Source organism: Struthio camelus, chromosome 5 (assembly GCF_040807025.1).
Source record: "Struthio camelus isolate bStrCam1 chromosome 5, bStrCam1.hap1, whole genome shotgun sequence".
NCBI classification, from domain to species: Eukaryota; Metazoa; Chordata; class Aves; order Struthioniformes; family Struthionidae; genus Struthio; species Struthio camelus.
The window spans coordinates 24579021-24601495 of record NC_090946.1 but is presented as its reverse complement, the minus strand read 5'-3'; the positions used below and the strand labels follow the sequence as shown (position 1 = coordinate 24601495).

Sequence of the window (22475 nt, the reverse complement as noted above, 5' to 3'; positions counted from 1 at the left end):
GGTGCCTCAGAAACAAAGCTGAGAGTGACTCTCAGACCTAGTATTGTTAGTGCCTAAACCTGCCTGTTCTGGTAAGTGTGTGTGTCCAATCATTTTGAGTCTGTTTTTTATTCAGTGGTGCCTATTTGACCTTAGAGTCAAGAACATTAGACGAAGACAAAGCTAGATAAATCTGTTTCAAAAACATTTCCCTAAGAATCTGTCTTGGCACACCATTTGGCCCAGCGTTGATAAACATAATCTATTTCTGAGTAACAAAATTGTCCCTATTCTATCTCCTAATTTTGTCCACTGCTGTTTTATTCTTCCAGAAGTCCTGCCTTGATTGGATGCTTCATAGTAGATAGAGAGTATTTCCAAGAGATTGGCTTACTAGATGAGGGCATGGAAGTATACGGAGGAGAAAATGTGGAGCTCGGAATCAGGGTAAGAAATGTTAACCAACTGCTGACAGCTTGCTCTTAAAATGCAGCTTGACTCTTGTTATTGGGGAGGGGGGTCAGAAATGAACGGAAGATGGCATGCAAAGGAGATGCGTAGCTTTGTGTGGTAGGATAGACTGTTGTATTGGAGCAGAGAAGCAAAAAAGAGCAGAAACTCCCATATCTTTTTAAAGAACTTATCTGGGAACAGCATAGAAATACGGAATTTGGTATTGTTCTTTCATTCGACTAACAGTGCTAGAATTCTGCAGAGACTCCTTACTTACCTATGATCCCAGGCTCAGTAAGGAGGATAATTTCTCATTGCTGCAATGGGAAAAACCTTTTTACATTCGTTTATTTATTTAAATTAGGAAAATCACTATGGAGCTAGCTGAAATATAAAGGCATTTATGCTGCCTTCTCTCTGCCTCTTCTAGGGGATTTAAGATATTCATAGAGTACTGAAGCTGCATAAATTCTTCTTCCATCATATACTGTTCATCTGTTTAGTGTGTGCAATATTTTGTGTGCCTTGTGTGTGTCTGTCTTCCTTCACAACTAGCTACCATCCTGAAAATACTGTACTGTTTCCTTTGAGAATCTTCCAGTTTTTTGATACAGGTCCGAGACAGATAGGGGGTAACAAAAAATGGTATGATTCGTGTAATAAAATTAAATCCCAAACTCTGTTATTGAAATATTAGTGGAAGCTTGTATTTCGTGCTTTTTGGTTGCCAGAATGAAAACATAGAGTTATATAATGGTAAGAACAAAAAAAAAAAAAAAAGATTTTCTTTAAAAAATACAGAAGTGTCTGCTGAGACTGTGAGATATAACCAGAAAGTACTCATTTTCTGCTTCTGGCTTTCTAAAATTTTCTTCACACCTGTTAGAGATAAAATGTTACTGCAGCAAGAGTGAAGGGAAGGTCCCCTCTCAGTTACATTAGAGCACAGTTGGAAAGAAAGGGAGAGAGAAATGCAGGACTGCTTCTTTTAGGAACACCATTCTCTTCACTGCGAGGGCTAGGGAGCCTTATTCTCTCCCTGAAAACTGCTTTTTGCAGCTCAGTGTCGTGATGAGTTGAAAATTAGTGTCACTAATTTTCCTTTTCTTTTTTCTATCTGGCAAAACTGTTGTTTCCATGTGAGGGCAAAGAGTTTTACCTAGTTCTCCATCGTGACATACACCCTATCCAGTCCACTGTACTTAGCTTTACAGAAGTTGATTGTGAAGAGTACTTTGATGGACACGACTAGAGAGACACAAATCTCTGCATAATTGAAACTTTGGAATACACTGGATCACAGGAATAAGGCCTAACACTGCTCTGATTTCCTTACGGCTTTCTTCTGTCTCCAAGGAAGCAATGCCTGACCTATATAAAATACTTTCATCTGTAACAGACTGTGGTGTGCAAGGTAGCATAATGTATGCTGCCTCATCTGTCTTTAGCCTGACTTGGATCTGTGTTCCTGGCTATATCAAAACAAATTACTGAGCTGTAATGAACAGATTTTTCAGCGATTTATTACCAGCTCTTCTCGCAATTCTCAGCGTAGTCCAGATAATAGCAGGATGAATGTAAGTGTACAACGCAACATTAGAGCTTCTGGGAAGCTGAGTGTTATTTCTACAGTTGTTAAGCTTCACCAGCAGGCCACTTTCCTCAGCCTCCTGCTTCTGGCTCAGACCTGTGGCCATGCACTGCCCTTGGCACAATACAGGAGGCTGCACAAAGTGGGCTGCCACAGTATTGTGGGCAGCCACGTGATTTGGTTATATCCTAAACAGTTGTTTATGGCACTGCTCCCAAGGGCTGCCTTTGATTTTCTTTAGATTGGGAGGTGCTAAAAAAAAAACATGGTCAGAAAGTGATTTCAGGCCAGATGGTCTGTCTCTGCTGGTAAACTACATTTTCTTGTCTCTGCAGCACTGAAGAGTCATCTAGACTTCCTGTGTTGCTTTCAACTGTAGGGCCTGCAATGAATCACTTAGTAAAGGCAGTAATTGTTCTACAAAAGCTGCATCAATTTACATTTTATAATTACAGTATCAGTACAGTAAACAATGTTTCCATTTTAAAATTATGATCTCCAGTCCATGACTACAGATTGCTCATGCTTCCTCTTTCATCACCATCTTCCTTTTTAAGAAGCATCTAGCTTGAGCTAGTGTTCTGCTGTGTAATATGCATTATCATGTGGTGATGGAGAAGCAGACACCAAGTGTACCCCGTCTGGCCTGGTATTCAGGCTATTCAAGAAATAGACGTTGTGTATCACATTCTGTAATATGATGAGATTGATATGTAGTCAAATTTCTTGGATGTTTTTCATGGCTTAAGTTTGTCAGTAAAATTCACACAGCCTGTTCCCCTTCTTTACGGTACACAGCCTTTTGCCCCTCTTTATGGCATTTAGGCACTGAAAGTCGATTCTTATTCCTTTATCTGGAGATTTTATGCATAAACCTGTAAGAACAAACAGTTCCGGTAACAAGAGAGGTTACATTCAACTACAGAAATAATAGCTACCTGTTTATCTTCAACAAGTAGAAGAAAGTCCTGTGTCCTTATATTATTGTTTTGTTACAGAGGATATAGAACTCCAAGCCAAACTCATATGGCCTCCTAGTTGCAGCACCTTGTGATGACAGGACTGGGTAAATCAGTATCTCGGTGTGCACTTACGCAACAGAATCAAAGCCTCGTTCCCTGTGTGCTTTGTTGGCAGCTGCAGCTTTAATAGTAAAGATTTAATTGCCCGGCTGAGATGCTTCGAAGAAGCAAAGCCCACCTACTTAGGATTCTTTTCACTATAAAGAGGAAACCACTTGCTGTGCCTTCTAAAATCTTGAAATGGTTTGTTTTCAGCTGAACTGATGGGGTTTTCACTGTGTAGGGTCAAGAATTAGAGGCAGATGCAGTGGAGACTTTTCCCAGAATCTTAATGATAGGAGTTATTTTTCTCACCTCCATCATCAGCACAAATAAATATTTGTGTTACATGAGTACAAGAAAAACCCCAGCTATTGGAAACTGTATCTGAAGCGTTTACTTTTGATAAACCATATGGATACTGGAGGATTATTCTCTCAATTCTGATGAATTAGTTTTTCTTCTCAGCTCTATTAATCTCTAAATTGAAGTATTGTTTTAGCTTCTCAGGTTTTTACCTTTGTTTATGGCTTTGTAATAATATTTGTAAAATAATAAACATACATTATCAAATAGATATTATAATAAGGTTCTGTTGCCTTGAGCTAGTAACTGACACATGAGTTCAAGAGATGAATACAGTTTGAACCTTAGAAGCAACACTATATTTTCTCTGTAAGCCAGATATTTTCTTGCAAAGCTATTTATTTGCTTCATAAGCAAATAAAGTCAGGCTGGTTCATGCAAGACTGACAGCATCCTTTTGAGTAACTCAGTCACTTCATCTGGGCTTTGGCAAGATTCAGTTACTACATCCCAGAATCAATATCTTAGATTCATATTAGCATAAATAATGGTTCCATTTGGTTTATGTACAGTAATTCCCAATTGAATGGTCTTAGGCATGCTTTTAAGGGACCAAATTGCATTTTTAGGGCAAACTGGGACCCTATTGCCTAGGCAAGAGACCAAATGAAAACTGTGTTGGTAACTGCTTTATAGTGGAAACAAAGTGTGAATGTAAGTCTCGGATTTCTCGCCTGCCTTTGGGCGCTCAAGCTCTGGGCTGTGCTTGCAAAGGAAGTCCTCCTAGTTATGCAAGGCCCTGCAAATCCATTGCAGTCAACCCCTGATTGGTTCAAGTCTGGTTTTTGATGTGCTTCTTAAAGGCCTTTCGCAATTAAGGCCTTTTCCAGGTCCCACTGAAGTCAGCACAAGTTTTTCTATCGAGAGCAAGCCCACAGCAATCGTTTTATGTATAAAAGTAGCCTACAAATATTTGATAAAGCTTTCAAAGACTCTGTTACAAAGTTGTTTGTGCCATTTTTAGGGATGCATTGACTCACGAAGATTCAGTGATTTGCCTCAGGTCCCAGACTAAGTCGTCATCAGAGTCAAGGGACTTTTAAGCCCAAGCTTTGACTTAAGAGTAATTATGTATATCACAAAGACTTTGTGCTTGCAGATGAATTCATGTTCACAGGGATATAATGGCTTTGTTAAATGGGTACAAGAAAATATTGTTAGAGGGCAATAGCTTTTTAGTGGAAAAGGAATGGATCTTGCTCCCACTAAAACATATATCAAGACTTAACCATCAGCTGATCTAGGAGGAAAATTGCATTAATAGATCAGACTAAATATGGCACTCTTCTTTTATACAGTGTATTGCCATAGTGAAAATAATCGTAACTGTAGTAAAATAGCACTATAATAAATATATCTGCTTCATTTCTTGTTAGTGTAGGTGTTTGTGTATAGAGCTTAAATGAAACAGATCCTGCTGCTTTCTCTCTTAGTAGACAAGCAGAGAAAGGCACTTTGTGAAGAGGCTAGCAGGAATGAGTTGTTTGGCCAGAAAATGTTCCTTATGTTCCCTGTATTGGGTTGTGTCCATATGATAGGGTCCCTCTTTTGTGGAGCAAGTAGATCTGAAGTCTACTTCAGATCTCCCTGATATACTTTTTTTTTCCTTAAATTCCAGAGGTGACTTCTGCTTTTTTTTATGAAGGTCCTTAGGCTCTTTTTTTTTTTTTTTTTTTTTTTGAACCCCCAGCTTCTGGGACCATAAGTCTTGATTGCTATCTAATTAACCCATTCCTTGTGCGTAAGTGCATAAAAGTCTATTGCTGGTTTACATGTCCCATCATAGAATCACAGAATCGTTTAGGTTGGAAGGGACCTCTGGAGATCATCTAGTCCAACCTCCCTGCTCAAGCAGGGTCCTCTAGAGCAGATTGCCCAGGATCACATCCAGACGGGTTTTGAATATCTCCAGGGAAGGAGACTCCACTACCTCTCTGGGCAACCTGTTCCAATGCTCTGTCACCCTCGCAGTGAAGAAGTTTTTTCTCAGGTTCAGGTGGAACTGAACTGTGGTTCAGTTTGTGCCCGTTGCCTCTTGTCCTGTTGCTGGGCACCACGGAGAAGAGACTGGCCTCATCCTCTTGACACTCCCCCTTCAGATACTTGTACACGTTGATGAGATCGCCTCTCAGTCTTCTCTTCTCCAGGCTGAACAGGCCCAGCTCTTGCAGTCTTTCCTCATAGGAGAGGTGCTCCAGCCCTCTAATCATCTTGGTAGCCCTCCGCTGGGCTCTCTCCAGGAGTGCCATGTCTCTCTTGTACTGGGGAGCCCAGAGCTGGACACAGTACTCCAGGGGAGGCCTCCCCAGGGCTGAGGAGAGGGGCAGGATCACCTCCCTCGACCTGCTGGCAACGCTTTTCCTAATGCAGCCCAGGATACCGTCGGCCTTCTTGGCCACCAGGGCCCATTGCTGGCTCATGCTTAACTTGTTGTCCAAAGGATTTATGTATCCCTATTGTTTCTCACCTGATGTCTCTTTATGATAATATGCCCTTTTAAGAGTCTGCATTTTTCATAAGCATGAGCAAGTGCATATATTTACGTTTGTTCCCAAATCTCCAAAATTATTTGAAAACATTTTGAGTTTTTTTCCCGTTCCTTAAAAATTTCCAGCAATTTTTTATGTCTATGTTTTTAATATAGGCCATGAATTACATGTAATATATTCATGATTTCATATAAATACATGTTTGTTTTTATTAAGAAAAATTTCCTAATGTACAATGGAAGTTAGGCTGTAGTTTCACAGCACATTAGCTTAAACAGCTATGCAGGTTTACCTTTCTCCTGCTTCTCCTTGCCGTGCTCTTGTTCTCACCCTTGTACTGCACCACTGCTTTGGCTCTGCCAGTGTAGCTGTTTGTAGGGCTGTGCCGTACCCTGTGTCTGTGAAAACCTCCAGTTCAGAAATAAACCTTTATGTTTGAACTCTTTTTTTTTTTTTTTTTTTTTTTTAAATCCCAGAGGATTATTTTTAATGCTGATCAGTTTGTGATTTGCCATGCTGCCTCACAAACTGTTGAGTTAGGAAACTTGAACGCATTGGTGTGCCAAAAGGCAGAAACAACTGTGGGCTGGAAAAAAAGTTGGGAGATTTTTTTCATCATCAGATTTCATCGGATTTTTTTCCCTGTATTATGGAACTGTTGCCTGAATCTGTTTGCGTAGAGGGAGACCAGTGGGATGCGTTATGTGTGCACAGTGGCCCTTTTGTCCTTGCTGCTGGGACTCTCTTGACTGCGCTCCAGTGAGCCATGTGGACGTTCCTTGAATTCCTTTCAGAAAAATGAATCTAGATATCCTCTAATCTTACACTTTAAGCCACTCTTACTTGCTGTGGTCTTATAGCTGTGTTTTTAAATTGATTTTAATAAGTAGGCAGCAGCCCTTCCCACTAGGGCCTGACTTCCTGTAAATAAAAATTCCTTACAGTATGGTCACAGGTGCTGTCCAACAGTATTGGGTTGGTGATATCTGAAGGGGGAGAACTGAGAAATGCAGGAATACGAATATTCTTAGTTGCTATTTTTAGATAACATTTAAAATACTGCTTCTTAAGATACTGGTTTCTCTTTAACTTTACATTAAAGCTTTAAATCGAAAATGTCTGTTTTCATCCATTTTGTGAATTAGAAGGAGATCATTTCTTTCCAGATTGAACTGTGCAAGAAGAATTTCAAAAGGTAGACCAAAATCATCATCTTATAAGAAGTAATCAATGCTTTTCATAGCCCACATTTTCGCCAAGAAAAAACATTTCCTTGCCAGTACCATGTAAGTACTTGCCTAGCATACTGTGTAGCCAATAGTGGCTTCTCAGTGTGGCCAGAATTATTGCTAAAGCTAAGTTTGCTTTGGAATATACCTCACTGTGTACTACATCCTGCATCCGAGGATGACACAAACTGAAATTCCCTTATTTTCAGGGCTGTCATTTCACCAGAAGAAACAGCCTCTTTTGAAAAGGAAAGAAGGAATTGCCTCTAAATTGCCATGCCTGCAAATGGATGCCACTCATGATATCAACAGAAACTGGCTTTCTGTGGTTTGTTCTATTTTTGTGTCTCACCTCCACTGGAATAATTTTTTTTTCCGTGTTCTGCCCATGAATGCCTCAGCAGGTGTCCTGCAGTTACAACATATGCAATTATACATGCAGACAACATTACCAGTTTGCCAATTAATCATTTTTGGCGTTTTTCCTCTTTCTGGCATGAGAGCATTTTATTAGCAGTTCACACAGGAAAGCAAATGATCAATACAGCACCAGCTGATCTGTGGCATCACTTTACCCTACAAGGAAGGAGGAAGAGAAACTTGGAGATTTCTCACAGATATTTTTTATACCGTTTATGCCTGTGTAGTCCCATATTACTAACCGGACAGCAATATAAGCATCTTGATGTTTTATGAAAGGAAATTGTTGTTTACAATGATAAGGAAGGAAGTAAATCAGCTTAAGTTGATGTGAACATACAAATCAGTGGATTCAGGTGAGCTGCGAGTTAATTAGTGCATTATTATAAGATTGCTTCATGTTTAATACCTTTCTGGACTTTTAAGTCATGGCACGTTGCGGGTGGCATTCTAGCCTCTGACATTGCAATTCTCTGTGGATTAGTTTATGAAGAGCCCATGCTCTGTTTGTTGTGAAGTGGTACTGAGGAGAGATCTGGTGGGAATTGAGGCTTATGAAGAGTTTTTAATGCTGCAAGACTTTTGTAGTAATCTGACACAGATGAGAGAAAGGCCTATCAGAGAGAGGGAAATGGACTGTTGTGCTCTAGCAGAAAAGATTAGATGACCAAGATGGAATCACCCACAACCTAGCATGTTTAGGTCAAAGCTGCAAAGGCCGGATACCTTTACACATGTCACAGCACCTTTGGCTTGGTCTTTTGGTACTGATCAAGTCTTTAGCATAAGTCCAAGATTAACAACACTTATTAAGCTCAGTTATGGGTGTGTTGGGGGGAGAGGAAGGCAAAAGCATGAACAATGGACAGTACAATATGTTATTGCATAAATACCAAACCATTGGTCATCTGGTTATTTAGTTTGCTTCTTTTTCACCTCTTATGATGAAAGGTGATTTCTTTTACTTCCTATTTATGACTTAAATTTGGCAATGTAGTGATTTATGTGTCACAGTTGATTTTGCTGTGCCTAGCAGTGAGATGGATACATTTGAAAAACAACTGAATAAAGCCTTGTGCCTTCAGTGACCCTTGAAGCGTGTTATCTCCTAGTAACACAAGTCATAGAATAGCTTGCTGCCGTTATAAAACAGCAGTACAGCATACGTAGTTTAACAATGCATTGTAAAAGTTTTACAGCTCGTGGAGACAAGTGCAAAATTAACCTCTGCAGAGCAAAACAATTAAAAAATTACATAGTGAAGCAATTAACTGAAAGGGTTAAAAGCTACTGACAGTTTAATATGGGAAAAACCTTTACATGTATTACTTCTTCAATGAGGGTCTTCTGTAAAGGCTCAATTAACATAAAATGAGGCCTATGGCGCGATTAATGAGTACTTCAGAAGTAAGAGTTAAGGGATGATTACATTTTAAAAGTTGAGAGCAGCTCTAGTTATGTTAAAGCCTTTTTATTTCCTACTCAAAATTCTTTTAGTGTTGAGGGAGGTGTATTTTTGTCAGTTGCTTACAGCTTCACATTAAGATTTTCACTTGGGTGTGAAAAAAAGTTATTGTCACACATAAAATACGTGTGTTTGCCTGAAAGGCTTGTATGATGAAGAAAAGTAGAATAGTCTTCAGAAACCTCAAAGGCCTTCAGTAATTTAAAACCAAGGAACAGTTGTGTCCTAGCTAAAAAATGGATGAACTGACTTAAAAGATCTCTCTTCAGTCACTGATTTCTCTATGCATATTGTTTTGAGCTGCAACTGTAGGCCATCACCTCTTCAAAGTAATTCACACCCTAATTTCCCGCTCTGCAGGGGTGCACCCCAAGGACATGATTTCTCTTTTCCAGCCTAATCAACGTCTAGAAGCAGGGAGTAAACCAGAATCATAGCTTCTGTAAGCACTGTATTTTCTTTCTTTTCCCTCCCACCTATATTCTGATTTTCTAATCCTGAATTTAACTGACTTACCCCAGGACTCTGCGTTTAATTCTACTGTTTGGGTAGACTTTTTCAGCAAGAGGAACCTGTTTGTTACAAGTAGAATAAAGAAAACTGTGCAGGGTTTCTTGCTGACTTTAGGGAATGTTAGCCAAATTGAACAGTACTTATTTGAACGGTTGCAGTTATTTAGTGACATTTATCTGACACCAGTGGAGATATCACCTAAATAAAGATTGACTTATATGATCTAGTGAGTATAGTTTCTAGGTTTACAGATACCCAAATACCTATGACAACCTGAAAATTTTTCAGGGTCTGCTCCAAAACCCATTGTGTGCTACTAGAAAAAAGGACCTCGATTTCAGTGGTCTTTGTGTCTGACCCTTCTCCCTGTGCTTTCTGCAGTCAGCTGTCAGGATACCGACGCAAAAATGCAGTCACAAAATGATCATAGACCCAGCTGTGACAGTATTAGATCAAAATAGTTTGTTCATACTACTTGCCCGTAAAGCAGTGAGCTCATTATTGGCTCTCTGTAAATGATTAATGATAACGGCAAAGGTTTAAAAAAATAAAATAAAAAAGCTCAGGGGAAATGCAAGCAGTCATGATTCACAAATATTTGTTGTGTTAAATTGTTCCCAAAAATGTATGTTGAAGATACTGGTAACTATTTGTTTGGATCCACAGTAGTGATTAATTCACACTGACTTTTTTTTTTTCTTCAGGCCACTTTTAATGATTTCTTCTAATTTTGGCTTTTGCAGTCATCACAGAAGCTAGAAAACGCTTCCGCTTTTGAGAAATCCCAACAAACCCCTTGGACTGCAAACAAATTTTTTAAATGATTAAGTGCAATGATCGTTTCAAACAAGGTTATACTAGTTCTCTGAGAAATTGCATGACGTGTAAATATAACAAATGCAGTACATGCTAATGAACTGCTCAACATCATGTAGGACTTATTTTTTTATTAGATTAAACTACCATAACATGAAAAGAATAGCCAATGATTAAAGAGAGAGAAAAAATAAACCCTTCTAATGAAGAAGTGTTATATTATTTTATAATAAAGTATAAATTATGTATTTGAGAGGGGGATCAGCTTCAGAATTGTAATTGTTTTGATTAAACCTGCAAACTCAAATATGTTTGAGTGCAATTGAAAAGGATTTACTCAAGGTCAGGGTTATAAAAATAAATAGAAATGGAGAGCCTTTATCTAATGAAATAGATTTTCCAGATGTGAATGGAATTTGCTTTAGAAAAATTATCACCAGATTAATTTAGACAAATATAAGGAGGTGTCAGTCACCCCTCTCTGCTCCACCCTGGAGGCTGTGCAAGGGCAGTCGCTGCTGCCCTTTTTGGTGCAATTGAGTGAGGGATGACACCATAGCTGTATTAGGGTGTAAGCCTTTGCCATATGCTGAAGGAGTCCGTCTGGCATGTTGCTGATTCCCTTGCTTGCCCACCTGTGCCATTTCTTTGCATTGCCCAGCGCTTGGGTCCTTTATTCCTTTAACAAAGGGGAGACCCAGCTGGTTTGTTCTGTTGCTGCCTGTATCGTCTGCTCTCTTTTTTTGTCTTCCATTTTCCTGACTGTTCCCATGCTGATTTTACCTCTGTATTCAGGCAAAACCATAGTTAGGTGCATTTGTGTGATTACCTTGGTTAGTAAAGTTCAGTCTTGGTCCCTGACATGGATCATACTTGATTGTACTTCCTCCTCCAGGAAAATCTTATTTTAGTACTTATCAAGGAAAGTACTTATCAAGTCAAGGAAATCTTATGCTGTCTGTCTAATTGCCTCCTTCATAAGGTTAATAATTCCTTCACATTTTGTAAAACTCATCCTAAGGTCAAAATCAAGTATCTATTTGAGGATAAATAAGGGCCCAGAATTGTAATAGTAGCCTTTATCTTCACTCATGCAGGCATCCCTGGTGTCCCTCTCCTCTCCGCCTATTTTAGATTGGTTACAACGGCAGGTGGCAAAGAATATGTTCTCTGATTTTAGGAAGTTGTTCTCTGTGGCTACTTTAACGTTGGTACACTAAATTCACAGACGTAGGGCCACAATTGTGGCTTATGTGTAAATGTATGTTTAGTAAATTAGCAGTAAGCGGTGCTTAGAGCTTGGTCAAATTCTCCATATAGCTCATGACAAGTAAAGATTTAAAAAAGAAAGAGATTCTTCCCTCATGCTTTTTTCGGATGGGCTCTCTGTATTCCTTTGATGTTTCTGTCATCTCCCACTTGCTTTCCCTAGTTTAGGTCATAGACTGCTGATTTCAGTCTTTCAGCTTAGAAAGTTAGAATTACAGTATAGAAAGTGCCTAGGCACTATTACTGTTGCTTTGCACCTCTGAAACGTCTTCTGGAGTTCTACCCCTGTTTTGATAGTAACGAAGGAGCCCTGTCAAGAGGAAGAAGCTCTCCAAGTCCTTCTTGGGGCTATATCAAATATATGAATCCCCTCAGGAAATTCAGGAATGAACAGCTGGTTCTAAGGTACTCTTTTGGAAGGGATCGTTGAAAACACACTGAAGTGGCTTCTGACAGCTCTTTGAAAGGACAACTCCATTTTTTTCCTAAAAGATTGTTTTTGCAAAGTAAACCAGCAGGAACAGACCCTAAGAGAAATTCTAAAGAAAAGCAAAGTGGGAACATCTTGCATTGCTGGGGCTCCACCAATGACTTTAAATATGCCCAAGATATGCACTGCCTGACACTTGAAAACTGTCTAAGGATTCTGCCTTAAGGCAAAACCTCAGCCCCATTGATATAGCTTTACATTTTGTAAATTATGAATTATGAATTATAATTATTTATTGTATTATGGTGCTCAAAGCATATATTATTTTGACAAGTGTAAACATATGTTTAGGTATTTGGCAGGAAATTGATGCTATCACTAGCAATTTCCAGCTCTTGCTACCATATGTTAAAAAAAAAAAAAAAAAATCTTTCCGAGTAAAAGGAAAAGGTGGTATATTTCCTTTTAAAAGTAGTTTAGGAAATTCATCCTTTCAGTTTCTTTCTTCGATTTGTATGAGCGGGTTTGTCATTAAGTATTACTAATTGCAGCAGCCGTTTATTCAGAGACCTAATTTTTTACTTTGAACTATTGTCTGTGGTAAAAATTAAAATCTTTAGAGCTGTTTTACCTTTACACTCCCTACTAAAGTTGTTGGTGTTAATCTGGAAAAACTTCACTAATTTTAAACCTTGGTAAATATTTATAGTCATCATGTAAGGTGACAGTGCTGGAGAACTGGAAAGTTGCTATTCAGTGTGGATAAAGCGTGAATAAAGATTACTACTAATAGCAAAAAACTAGCTCTGGAAGTCACGTGGGAAATGTGGAGGAGTGAGGAGTTGACTCCACCATTCCAGTAAATCCCGTTAAAAACAATTCCTTCTAAATATCAAGACAATCTCTTTCCACAAAAATTTCATGAAATGAGGAGCAGATCACTTTAAAAGGCTTCGTAACCTTGTTCTGAGCTAAGTCTAAGAAAATGTATTTCTTAATATAAAAATATTTTTAAAATGACAAAAATATTTTTGTTGCTCTGATGAAAAGTGCTAGTTCAGATTAATTAATGAATCTGTTCCATGCTCTTTTGATGTAAGATTTATACCTTGTAGATGGCTTGGAATACAGAGCCACAAGTAAAGGAGGTCGGAGGAAGATAGGAGCAGCCAGATTGGAGCGGGCAGTCCGCCTAAGGGAAGAAAGAATGGGTAGGTGTTCGTGGTTTAGCTGCAAGAGATTCCTTTGTTTCAGTTATAACCAGGGAAGAATGAAGAAAAGCTAACGCTTTCTGCAGCAGCCGGTCATTCATGTTATAGTGTTTAGTATTCATGTACGGTGTTGAGTATAGTGTTTAGTAGAGGAGGGATAGCAAAACCCTTCATTCCATTGGCTGGGGATTTTGCACATGTTTAGGGGAGTTGGGAATCCAGAATCCACTGCGGTTTCCAGGAGAGTTTCACATCATTTGAAAATCCCACCATGATGCCTCCCTACAGGTTTTTATCTTGACAGCTGGGCTCCCCATGAGTGCAGTGATGAATTTGGACAAAAGAGCTTTCTCTCCCTACTGTAATCTCATGGGCAAAGAGCACTTGTGGGGGAGCAGGAAGCCATAGCTTGTCCCAGATGTGATCAGCTGAGCAAGTCAGGATTGTGCTTTCTGTCCTTATACAGTGTTGCCTCTCCTTTCGCGCTGTGAGGGCTCCACAAGGCTTTGCAGCCTGCAACTGGGGTGGAGCTACTTGTTTAGTGCTGTAACTGTAAGCTCTGTGCACGCTTTAACTTAAGCTGGTTCCCGCATCTTCCAATCATGTTTGTTTCTCATTTCTTCCTCTTTAAAAGAATCGTTAATTAAAGGACTTATATTCATCTTGCTACATGGGAACTATTACCATATACCTCTAGACCAGCTTTGGTGTATGCTAATCATACACAGATTCACAGATGGCAGGAGATTTTTGCTTATAAATAACAGGATCTGTTTTAGAGGCTGTTCAATACAACCAGCCTGTTCTGCCACTATCTGTATTGACAGCTCCCTCTTAGCGTTAATTTTTGAAGTGAATCAGTGGTTCTTGCAGAGTAATTAATTAGTCTTTAGAAACAGAACAAAGACTGACGGTGTGTCTGAGAGAAAGGGGTGGCCAAGAGATTTGATTAATTGGAGATTACTCAGGTACTGGTAATTTTTGTTTCCAAACTGTACTTAAAGACTTTTGTCATCTCAGGAGGTTTTTGGAAAATACATATGACTTCATTATAAAGTCAAATTAGATTTTATTGATTACTGAATAAGTACTAAAATTACAGATGAGTTCACTCCTCAAATGCAGATCCTGGAAATTTATTTGGTAATTTAGCTTATTATAGACAGTGAAATTTTTGGCTTAGCTCGTTGTGGAGATGGGATTCAGATCTCACTGAGAAATTCCCAGAAAAGATTTGGTGTTTGCTGTCAGACTTGGATCAGGGCTGTCCCTGGTTAAAATGAGCAAAGGGCGGGCAGAGTAGCAGGGCATGCAGTTTGTGGATTGTCTTGTTACAGGCTGTTATGTCTGTCTACATCTTCCCTGTTTTTCATGTTATTAGTTTAAGCAGCGTACAGTGAATAACTCTAAAACAATTTATGGTTAAATGTGAATGCCGTACTGAGAAACGGCTTGGATTGAAAGCAGCAGTGTGAGCACGGGCTGATGATACTTCACATTTAATCTTTATTAGAAAGTGTAGCTGAACCATTTAGAATTAAATCTCTGAGAAACTAGTACTTCTTGTTAGCTCTTTAAATTGGGTTGCCTACGTTATATGAGAGTTGGAAAGACAAGAACACACATGCTGTTTTGAGATTATAATTTATTCTTATGGCAGATCCATTGTCCAGTTTTTTTCCAGTATTTGTGATCATCTTCTAAATTTTGCTCTGATGTTGGTTATGATTATGTTTATTTACTCTTATGGGATTCCAAGTTTTTGTGACAGAGACATACTGAAGTCTTTTCAGCTCCGTTCTTGATTTTACAGTAGGTTCGTGGGGTAGCTCGTCTTGCAGAGAGCTCAGAAAACCCAGACTCGCTCTCTTCTCCCAGCATATGCTGCGTGCAATTAGGCACCAGTTCAGAAACGGCTTTGTAAACATGCTGAATCCATGCCACATTCTTCCGCTCTCAGGAGCTGCCAAATGCCAAAATGCTGTATTCGAGCCAGATGTCTAAATATATGAAATGAATGACTGAACAAGGTGCCTCCTTAGCAGAGCGTATGCTTATAGGACAGTCAGACGTGGAGGGGTCTGAGATGGGTTCCAGAGTGCGACGTTCTGCCAGCCCACAGTTCCTGGTCACCGAGAGGGAGACCAGGATGCAGTCTCTTGGGGGCTAGTTATGCCAGGGAGGAACACCCTCACTCTCATTTTTTGCTCTCTTGGTAGAAGATACCAAGTATCAGGAATCTCTGTTAGTGGTATCATAAGGCAAACTCCCTCACTTCTCAGTGGAGCAAGCCTGTTTCTGAGACACTGAGGTATTTTATTCAGCAGGATCGAACAGCTTGAGCACACCTGGGTTTTTACCTGAGCAGCATTCCCTAAACTATTATGATTGTACTGTCTTGATCTTGTTCTGAAGTTTATATAATACAAGATGCACAGAAAAAAAGAGCTTCTACGTAAAAGAATTCAACTACTTCACTGACTGTTAAGCCTGCTGAAGTGGTTTTCTCTTTAGCTGAAAGCAGAAAGAGAAATCAGAAACGAATACGATACTCATCGTTAACGTTACAGGCATTAGCTCAGCTGTGATGCTAGGCAGAACAAAAACACACTTGAGCAGATACAGTCACCTACATTATATATGTATTATCACTTGTAATGGTAGTATATGTTGAAATTGTTCATAGAGCTTCTTCACTAGAAAATCTTAGTCTTTGGCACTTCTCGAAAGAAATAAATCTGATTCCTTTCTGAGCTATGTTTAAAGCAAAGCGTAAGATGCATTTATTTTCCTAGTCTTCCTACAGCCTGAAATGTTGGTGCTCTTATACTGTACAGTGGCTTAGTTTCCCTGTTACCTAAGGCTCGTTCTGGATTCTGCAATAGTGAATGTATGTGTTGAGAGGGACTATAAACACCATCTAAGAGATATGTCTGTAAGTTGTTAAAACTTGAACCCACGTGCCACTGTATTGGGTGCCTTATAAATTACTTTATTAACAGTACTGAAGAAGGCTAAATTGATCCCAGAAGATTGTGTTGAGAGGCTACTGGTAATGTAATAATTCTGTGGTAAGGTAATTAGTGGTAACATTTCATTGTAAGGCAAGGTAGTAATTCTCTCCTCCCAAAGCTGTCTAAAAAAAATTCTCCATAGTCAAATAGACGTTGAGTTATTATTCTCCTCCTTAACATTGATAAATAGATATAAAAGGATTTTCCATGTATTTACTGAGGGACAGCAGTGGTGTAGGGTGCTTTAACTAGCAGGGTGTCTCTCTTTCCTTGTAGGTATGGCAGTGTGGAGGAAGTGTTGAGGTTCTACCTTGCTCCAGGATTGCCCACATTGAAAGAGCCCATAAGCCATACACAGAAGATCTAACTGCTCATGTCCGGAGAAATGCACTAAGGGTGGCTGAAGTCTGGATGGATGAATTTAAGAGCCATGTCTACATGGCATGGAACATACCCCAGGAGGTGAGTCACAAAGGCTGGTGTTTGCAGACTTTGGCCCTGATCCTTTGGCTGCTGTTTTGAATTTTGATTTTCTGTGATGATTTTGTTATCCATATGTGCATATGTACGTAAGTATGTTTATACCTACCTGGGTGTGTGTGTGTGTGTGCATATATATATATATATGTATGTATGTATGTATATATGTATATGTATATTTAGTTGTGTGTTATTCTAAAATTAATTCCTTTATTTTCAGGTTCCTTAAAAAATAAATTTCTTCATCAAAATTATTTTTCACCATCCTTACTGATTACTCTGCAAGGAGATTTTAAACTAGTAGTTGCAGGAAAGTGCAAAAAGAAATATCATATCCATATTACACATTTTATTTTGAATTTAAGTTTCTTATTTGCAGTCAGACATTATTAAAATTCAGATTGGTAAGAGGAGTTTTATCAAGGGATGAGGGATGTTTGTATCTGTTGATATAAATATGGTTGCGTTGTTCTTGAATAATTTCGCATCAGAATAGGAGCTGGTTGTCCTGCAGCGTCCTACAGCATGTTGCTCTGTCTAGTCACTTGCTAGAAAAGTCAGGAGAAATGATAGCTTAAAGAGCAGTTTCCCATGAGGTTTTATGAACGATACAGGGTTGAGGAGGGTTCATTATTATTACTATTATTAGTGATCAACTTGAGTTATGTCCGTTTATGCCAGATCTAAGTTAACTACTTGTTAGTATGCTTTGCTACTGTGCAAGTCAATTTTACTTCGGTATCAATCAGGAAATGCCTCCATAGTAAAATGCCCTTGTTTCAGATTAATGTCAATTAAAGGCTTTGGGATGCCACGAACAGTCTTTGCTTCAGCAGCTCTGAAACCTAGACACCTATAAAGATATCCTTTTCATACAGAGCCACGAAAATCCAGTGTTATTTTTAAATCATATATCTGGTGGCTGACAAAACCTCTGTGGCATTTATGACCGAGTGAAGTCTGTGTTATAAGTAGACAGATTGTAAGATTTCCCCATGAAAGTTTATTTATCCTGTGTTTTGTTCTGAGGTGGAAGTGTTAGAGCACAACGTAGAGCAAAATGTCTCATTTACTTCCTGTCAAATAGCAGCCGTGGATTTGCACTTACATCCCCCTCTAAAAACGTCTGCTGCGTAATTTTAACGTGATAAATTACTGATTTCTACATACAGGAACTTTATGAAACTTGCATTTTATGATCTACAGAGAAGTATGTCACATGAAATTAGGTTAGCCAGAACTATAAAAGAGAATAAAATTAAGGGAGGGAAGATTCTGCAAATGCTTTTAACAAAAATACCGACTTATCTTTTATACTACCATAGAAATTAAATAGGTGATATTTCAGAAAGGGGAGTAGAGCTGCTCTTTGCAGTGAAACAGCAAATTCAGACTTCAGAAATGCCCAGACAGTGTAATACGCTAACGATTAGGCCGCACTGGGATGCCAGCAACAAGGTTGTTTCCAGGGCAACTTGCTGCCTACTGCCAAGTGCTTTTGCATTTGGAAAGTGCCAGGGAATTAGAGAACAACAGTTATGTTCATTGGAAGCTAGATCTAAACCTTACTGAAGTCAATAGCTGTCTTTCCATTGACCAAAGCAGACTTTGAATGAGACCCCACAGTGGTGACCTGTGGTATATATCATATTTAAATAGAACACTTATGGAATGTATACTGGTAACAGATTCAGTTCACAACCAAAGGCTAGTAATTACAGATGAAAATCACCTTTGCAATTAGTAGAACAGTAGAGATTCTGGGCGATTAGTTTATACAGAAATAGCTGTATCACTGATGTATTTTTTTTTCTGCCCTTTGTTTCATGTGCAGGACTCTGGAATTGATATTGGTGATATTTCTGAGAGGAAGGCCTTGAGGAAGAAGCTCCAGTGCAAGACCTTTAGATGGTATCTTGTCAGCGTGTATCCAGAAATGAGAATGTATTCCGATACTATTGCCTATGGGGTGGTAAGGATCTTGTATACACTTATTATTTAAAAAAAAGTTGGGGGGAGGTGTGTAACAGTGGAAGTAATTTATGCAGGCAATGCCTGGCTCCAAGTAAAAGAATCAGATAAACTTGAAGTCACTTGTTCAATTGCTCGTTTGACTGGTCAGTTGACAGAAACTGCTGTGCTACTGTAGTTCCTGCTGCGGGATTCTGTACATCATCTTCTTTCCTGCTTTTTTTATTTTTAACCCCATGGCTTGCATTCCACTCAGAGAAGTGGCACGAATTTTTAGATGTTTTGGAGCCTATTAAGCTCAACTGCAAACTCCTTCATATAGCTGCAAAACCTTAATTTGGAGCTTCAAATGCCTGTATCTTTGGATAATTGTTATCAGTACTTGTGTGACAGTAGTACCCTCCCTTGTCTGTGTTGAGTGCACTATTCTAATTGAAGCAGAGACAATCCTTGCCCCTAGAAAACTGGCAATTTAAGCAGAGAAGACAGGTATGCATGACACAGAAGACGAGCATAGTAACTTAAGACTGGCAAATAATAAGCTAGCAGAGCTGGGACATTCTTTTCAGAGTCTATGTTCAGTGTTACATTTGCAAGAAATCAGTCCTGTGAATTATGTTTGTTCTTTTGTATGCAAGTCCCTGTGAGGAAATTTAACTAATAAGAGGAGATCGTACAATTGAAAGATTTGGCTTGAGACGTTCACCCTCAACAAGAAGTCTGAGCGAGTTGTGCAGTTTGCTAGTATGGCTCTGTGAAGACCCTTGAGGGTCACAGAGCAGCTGCTCAGTTTTAGCAGCGGAGGTGGTTATATGCCCCACAAAGCTCCATGAGCCCTCTGATGATCAGCTGAGGTTATAGTACTGGCTTTTCAGGCAGGCCAAAAAGAAAAGAAAAACAGAAAAACACTTCCAGCAAAGGTTCAGGTCATCTTTAAATGAATGAGATGATGGGTGAATTCCAAAATGGCTCAGAACAGTGTCAAAATGAGACGTGTGCGCAAGGAGCCTATTCCATAGACGTATGGAATTGTTCCCAGGGATGCCATGATGTAATCACGTCTTACCTTTCCTAAGGAGCTAACAGGTGCATGCTTTTGCTTGTAGATACAAATGGCTAAAGAATCCGTGATTGCACATGTAAATGATAATCAAAAAAAGAAAGACCAATGGGATAGCTGAGGTATTTGCTGCATAGTCTCTGGATTAACTTGGCCTTGCATAGGTCAAAATGCGAATCACACAGCAGGCACCCTATGATTTTATTCTGCTGAGATTTTTTTCACCAGCCTTTGAAGATTCCTTGCTGGCAATATAGGAAAAAAAAAAAAACAAAAAAAAAAAGTAGAGAGCCCATTACAGAACTAGTGATCACTAGTCAGCAGAATGTGCTATGAAATAAAAACATAGAATGCCCTGATTGTTATAGTGAATACAGTGCTTGGACCTCTAGTCTTCCTTCATGTCTTTTCTCTTTGTCTTATAATGGAGAAAGGTGGGCTATTTCAAAGCAAGTCAGCTGCTTCCTGATCATCTAAGTGCTTCGGTTCATCAACTGTTCATATTTTTTGTATAAAATGGAGATTTTGTTACTATAGCATTATCATTAATTTTAAAAATGCTGAATAATTACAAAAGCCACCTAAATTGGCCATCTGGGACCAAAAAGCTAGAAATGAGGAAGTTTTCCTCTTGTGTCACTCAAAAGCACTGAAATTAGGTATTGCAGCCTAACAGAACATTAGGCTATATCTGTAGCAGGGAATTATGTCAAGTATGGCAGAGCAGAATTACGCTCAGAAGGCCATATACTTACGCAGCAGTCATACAGCCGCTCATTTAAAAACACTGGTGTTTGATGCATGTTCATTTACATTAGTCTAAACTATTTCACTTGAAATAGCCATTGGATATCATTTTCAGAGCTTACAGAATTAGTGAATTTGGAGTATTTTCAAAAAGCCAACTGTACGTTGTTTGTGGCCATAGAGGAAAATGATTTGTGGTTCCTTTAAGCGTGTAGATTCGTCTCCTTGTTTCTGAGGTTAGAATTAGGCTTGAGGAAATGAAAGCTTCCAGAGCCCCTTTACTTGCTGGATTTTGTAGGGCTGACATAGTTAGAAAGATAACTCTCGTCAGTCAGGGTCTGATCAGTGCCTGATTTTTAATGTCAGTATTGTTCTCTAGAACATATATATATATAATAGAGGTTAGGTTTGGTGTTAGATGCATGACTCTGGAATTGAATAGTTCAAGGATCTAGTTTATCTCTAGCTCCTTCAAGGCCCACAAAAATAAGCAGCAAACCATTTTTAATAGCTAATTAAAGTATATAAATCTGTCTCCCGCTTACCTTTCATGTTAGAATTAAGAGTTGGGGAATCCAGAACTTCCAGATCGCATTGTCAGGAAGACGGTATAGAAGGTAGGGCTGGGAGTAGTGGTGAAACGATGGGGCGAGAACCGAAAGTTTGAGGATTTATTCTCTGTCTCTTTGCAGGCTCACCACCTCATCTCCAGGGCCTGGTAGCTCTTGAGGATCCTTGTGCTGGCTCGTAGGGTTACATTGTGGGCAGGGGTCAGGTTTAGCAGTCGGGACTTTCCAGAGCCCTGTCTCTGCAAGATCCGAGCCTAAGCCCAAAGAGTTAGGAAAAATGCTGATATCACTCTCAGATAGAACCTTGTATTCGCATACAGTTTATATATTTTTGCTCTAGGTAAAATAAACATTAGGTTTAGGATATCGTACAGAAATCTAAAGTTTTCAGAGCTCGGGTTATTGCTAGATTCTGTCAAGATCGCTGACTTTAAAGAGAGTAAATATCAATTACAAATAATATCTACCTGTACTATATTTCTGTCATACAATTTGATCCTTTCTGTATTTCTCAGATTAGGCTTAGGACAGAGGCATCCAAAATCTGAACACCCTTATTTGTTTCCTGATTATTAGGTTTGTGAGAATTGAGAAAACAGTTGTATCATTATTCATTTCTGGTTTGTGCTGTGGCACATGGTTAAGGTTAGGAGTGGTGTCAGGGTGGGGGTTTGCGAACAGATTTCTTTCTCAGTCCTTTAGAATTAGGAGAAAGCAACGTCAGTAGGGCCAAAAGAGTGTCACCTAACTTTACGTTGTGGTTGTGGCTATGTTTATGGCCAAGGAATGTAAAGCTTTGAGAGATGAAACTTTACTTGATTCTTCAGGCTTGCAGCTAAGAATAAGGCTGGTATTCGAATTGATTGCATTTTTTCTCCTTAATGTTGAGCTTTGTCCTGTCTGCTGTTAAAGCTAGAGTTAAGTTTGGAGTTAAGGTGTGGAAATCTTGTAAAGATGAGTTCATATTGTTGACTTTATTTCATATTGTTGTCTGGCTTCAGTCCCTGCCTTGTCCGTAGATCTTATGTGCTGATGCCCTTCTGGCCTTCCTTTTCAAGCATACTGATTGTTTTTGCTGAAGGAGAATGCTGTACATAGCTGACAGGACTGTTCTTTCAGTCGCAGATGACTGCAACCTGCACCACCCCTTAGCCCGCTCCCTTCGGACAATTCTCACATCAGTTCTCTGAACTGATCACGTACCATTGAACACATTTATACATGCTCATGGGTATGCAACCCACATCTATGGCATCATACTGTAAAAAGACCATTTAGTCATCTGTGCTCATTATTTTAGGACTTCTCTAAGGAAATTCCGTCTCAGCATTGTAGAGGCAAC

At 39.2% G+C, this 22475-nt stretch overlaps 1 protein-coding gene across 11 annotated transcripts in view; it reads left to right on the top strand.

Annotated features, from left to right (window-relative positions):
• GALNT18 (polypeptide N-acetylgalactosaminyltransferase 18) overlaps positions 1-22475 on the top strand; it is a 276796-nt gene that overhangs the window by 204542 nt on the left and 49779 nt on the right. For all 11 annotated transcript variants that reach the window (XM_068945116.1, XM_068945114.1, XM_068945115.1 and 8 more), the window contains 3 exons: positions 312-426; positions 16583-16768; positions 18621-18758. In XM_068945116.1, the coding sequence (XP_068801217.1) occupies positions 312-426; positions 16583-16768; positions 18621-18758 (439 nt within the window). The remainder of the gene's footprint in view (positions 1-311; positions 427-16582; positions 16769-18620; positions 18759-22475) is intronic.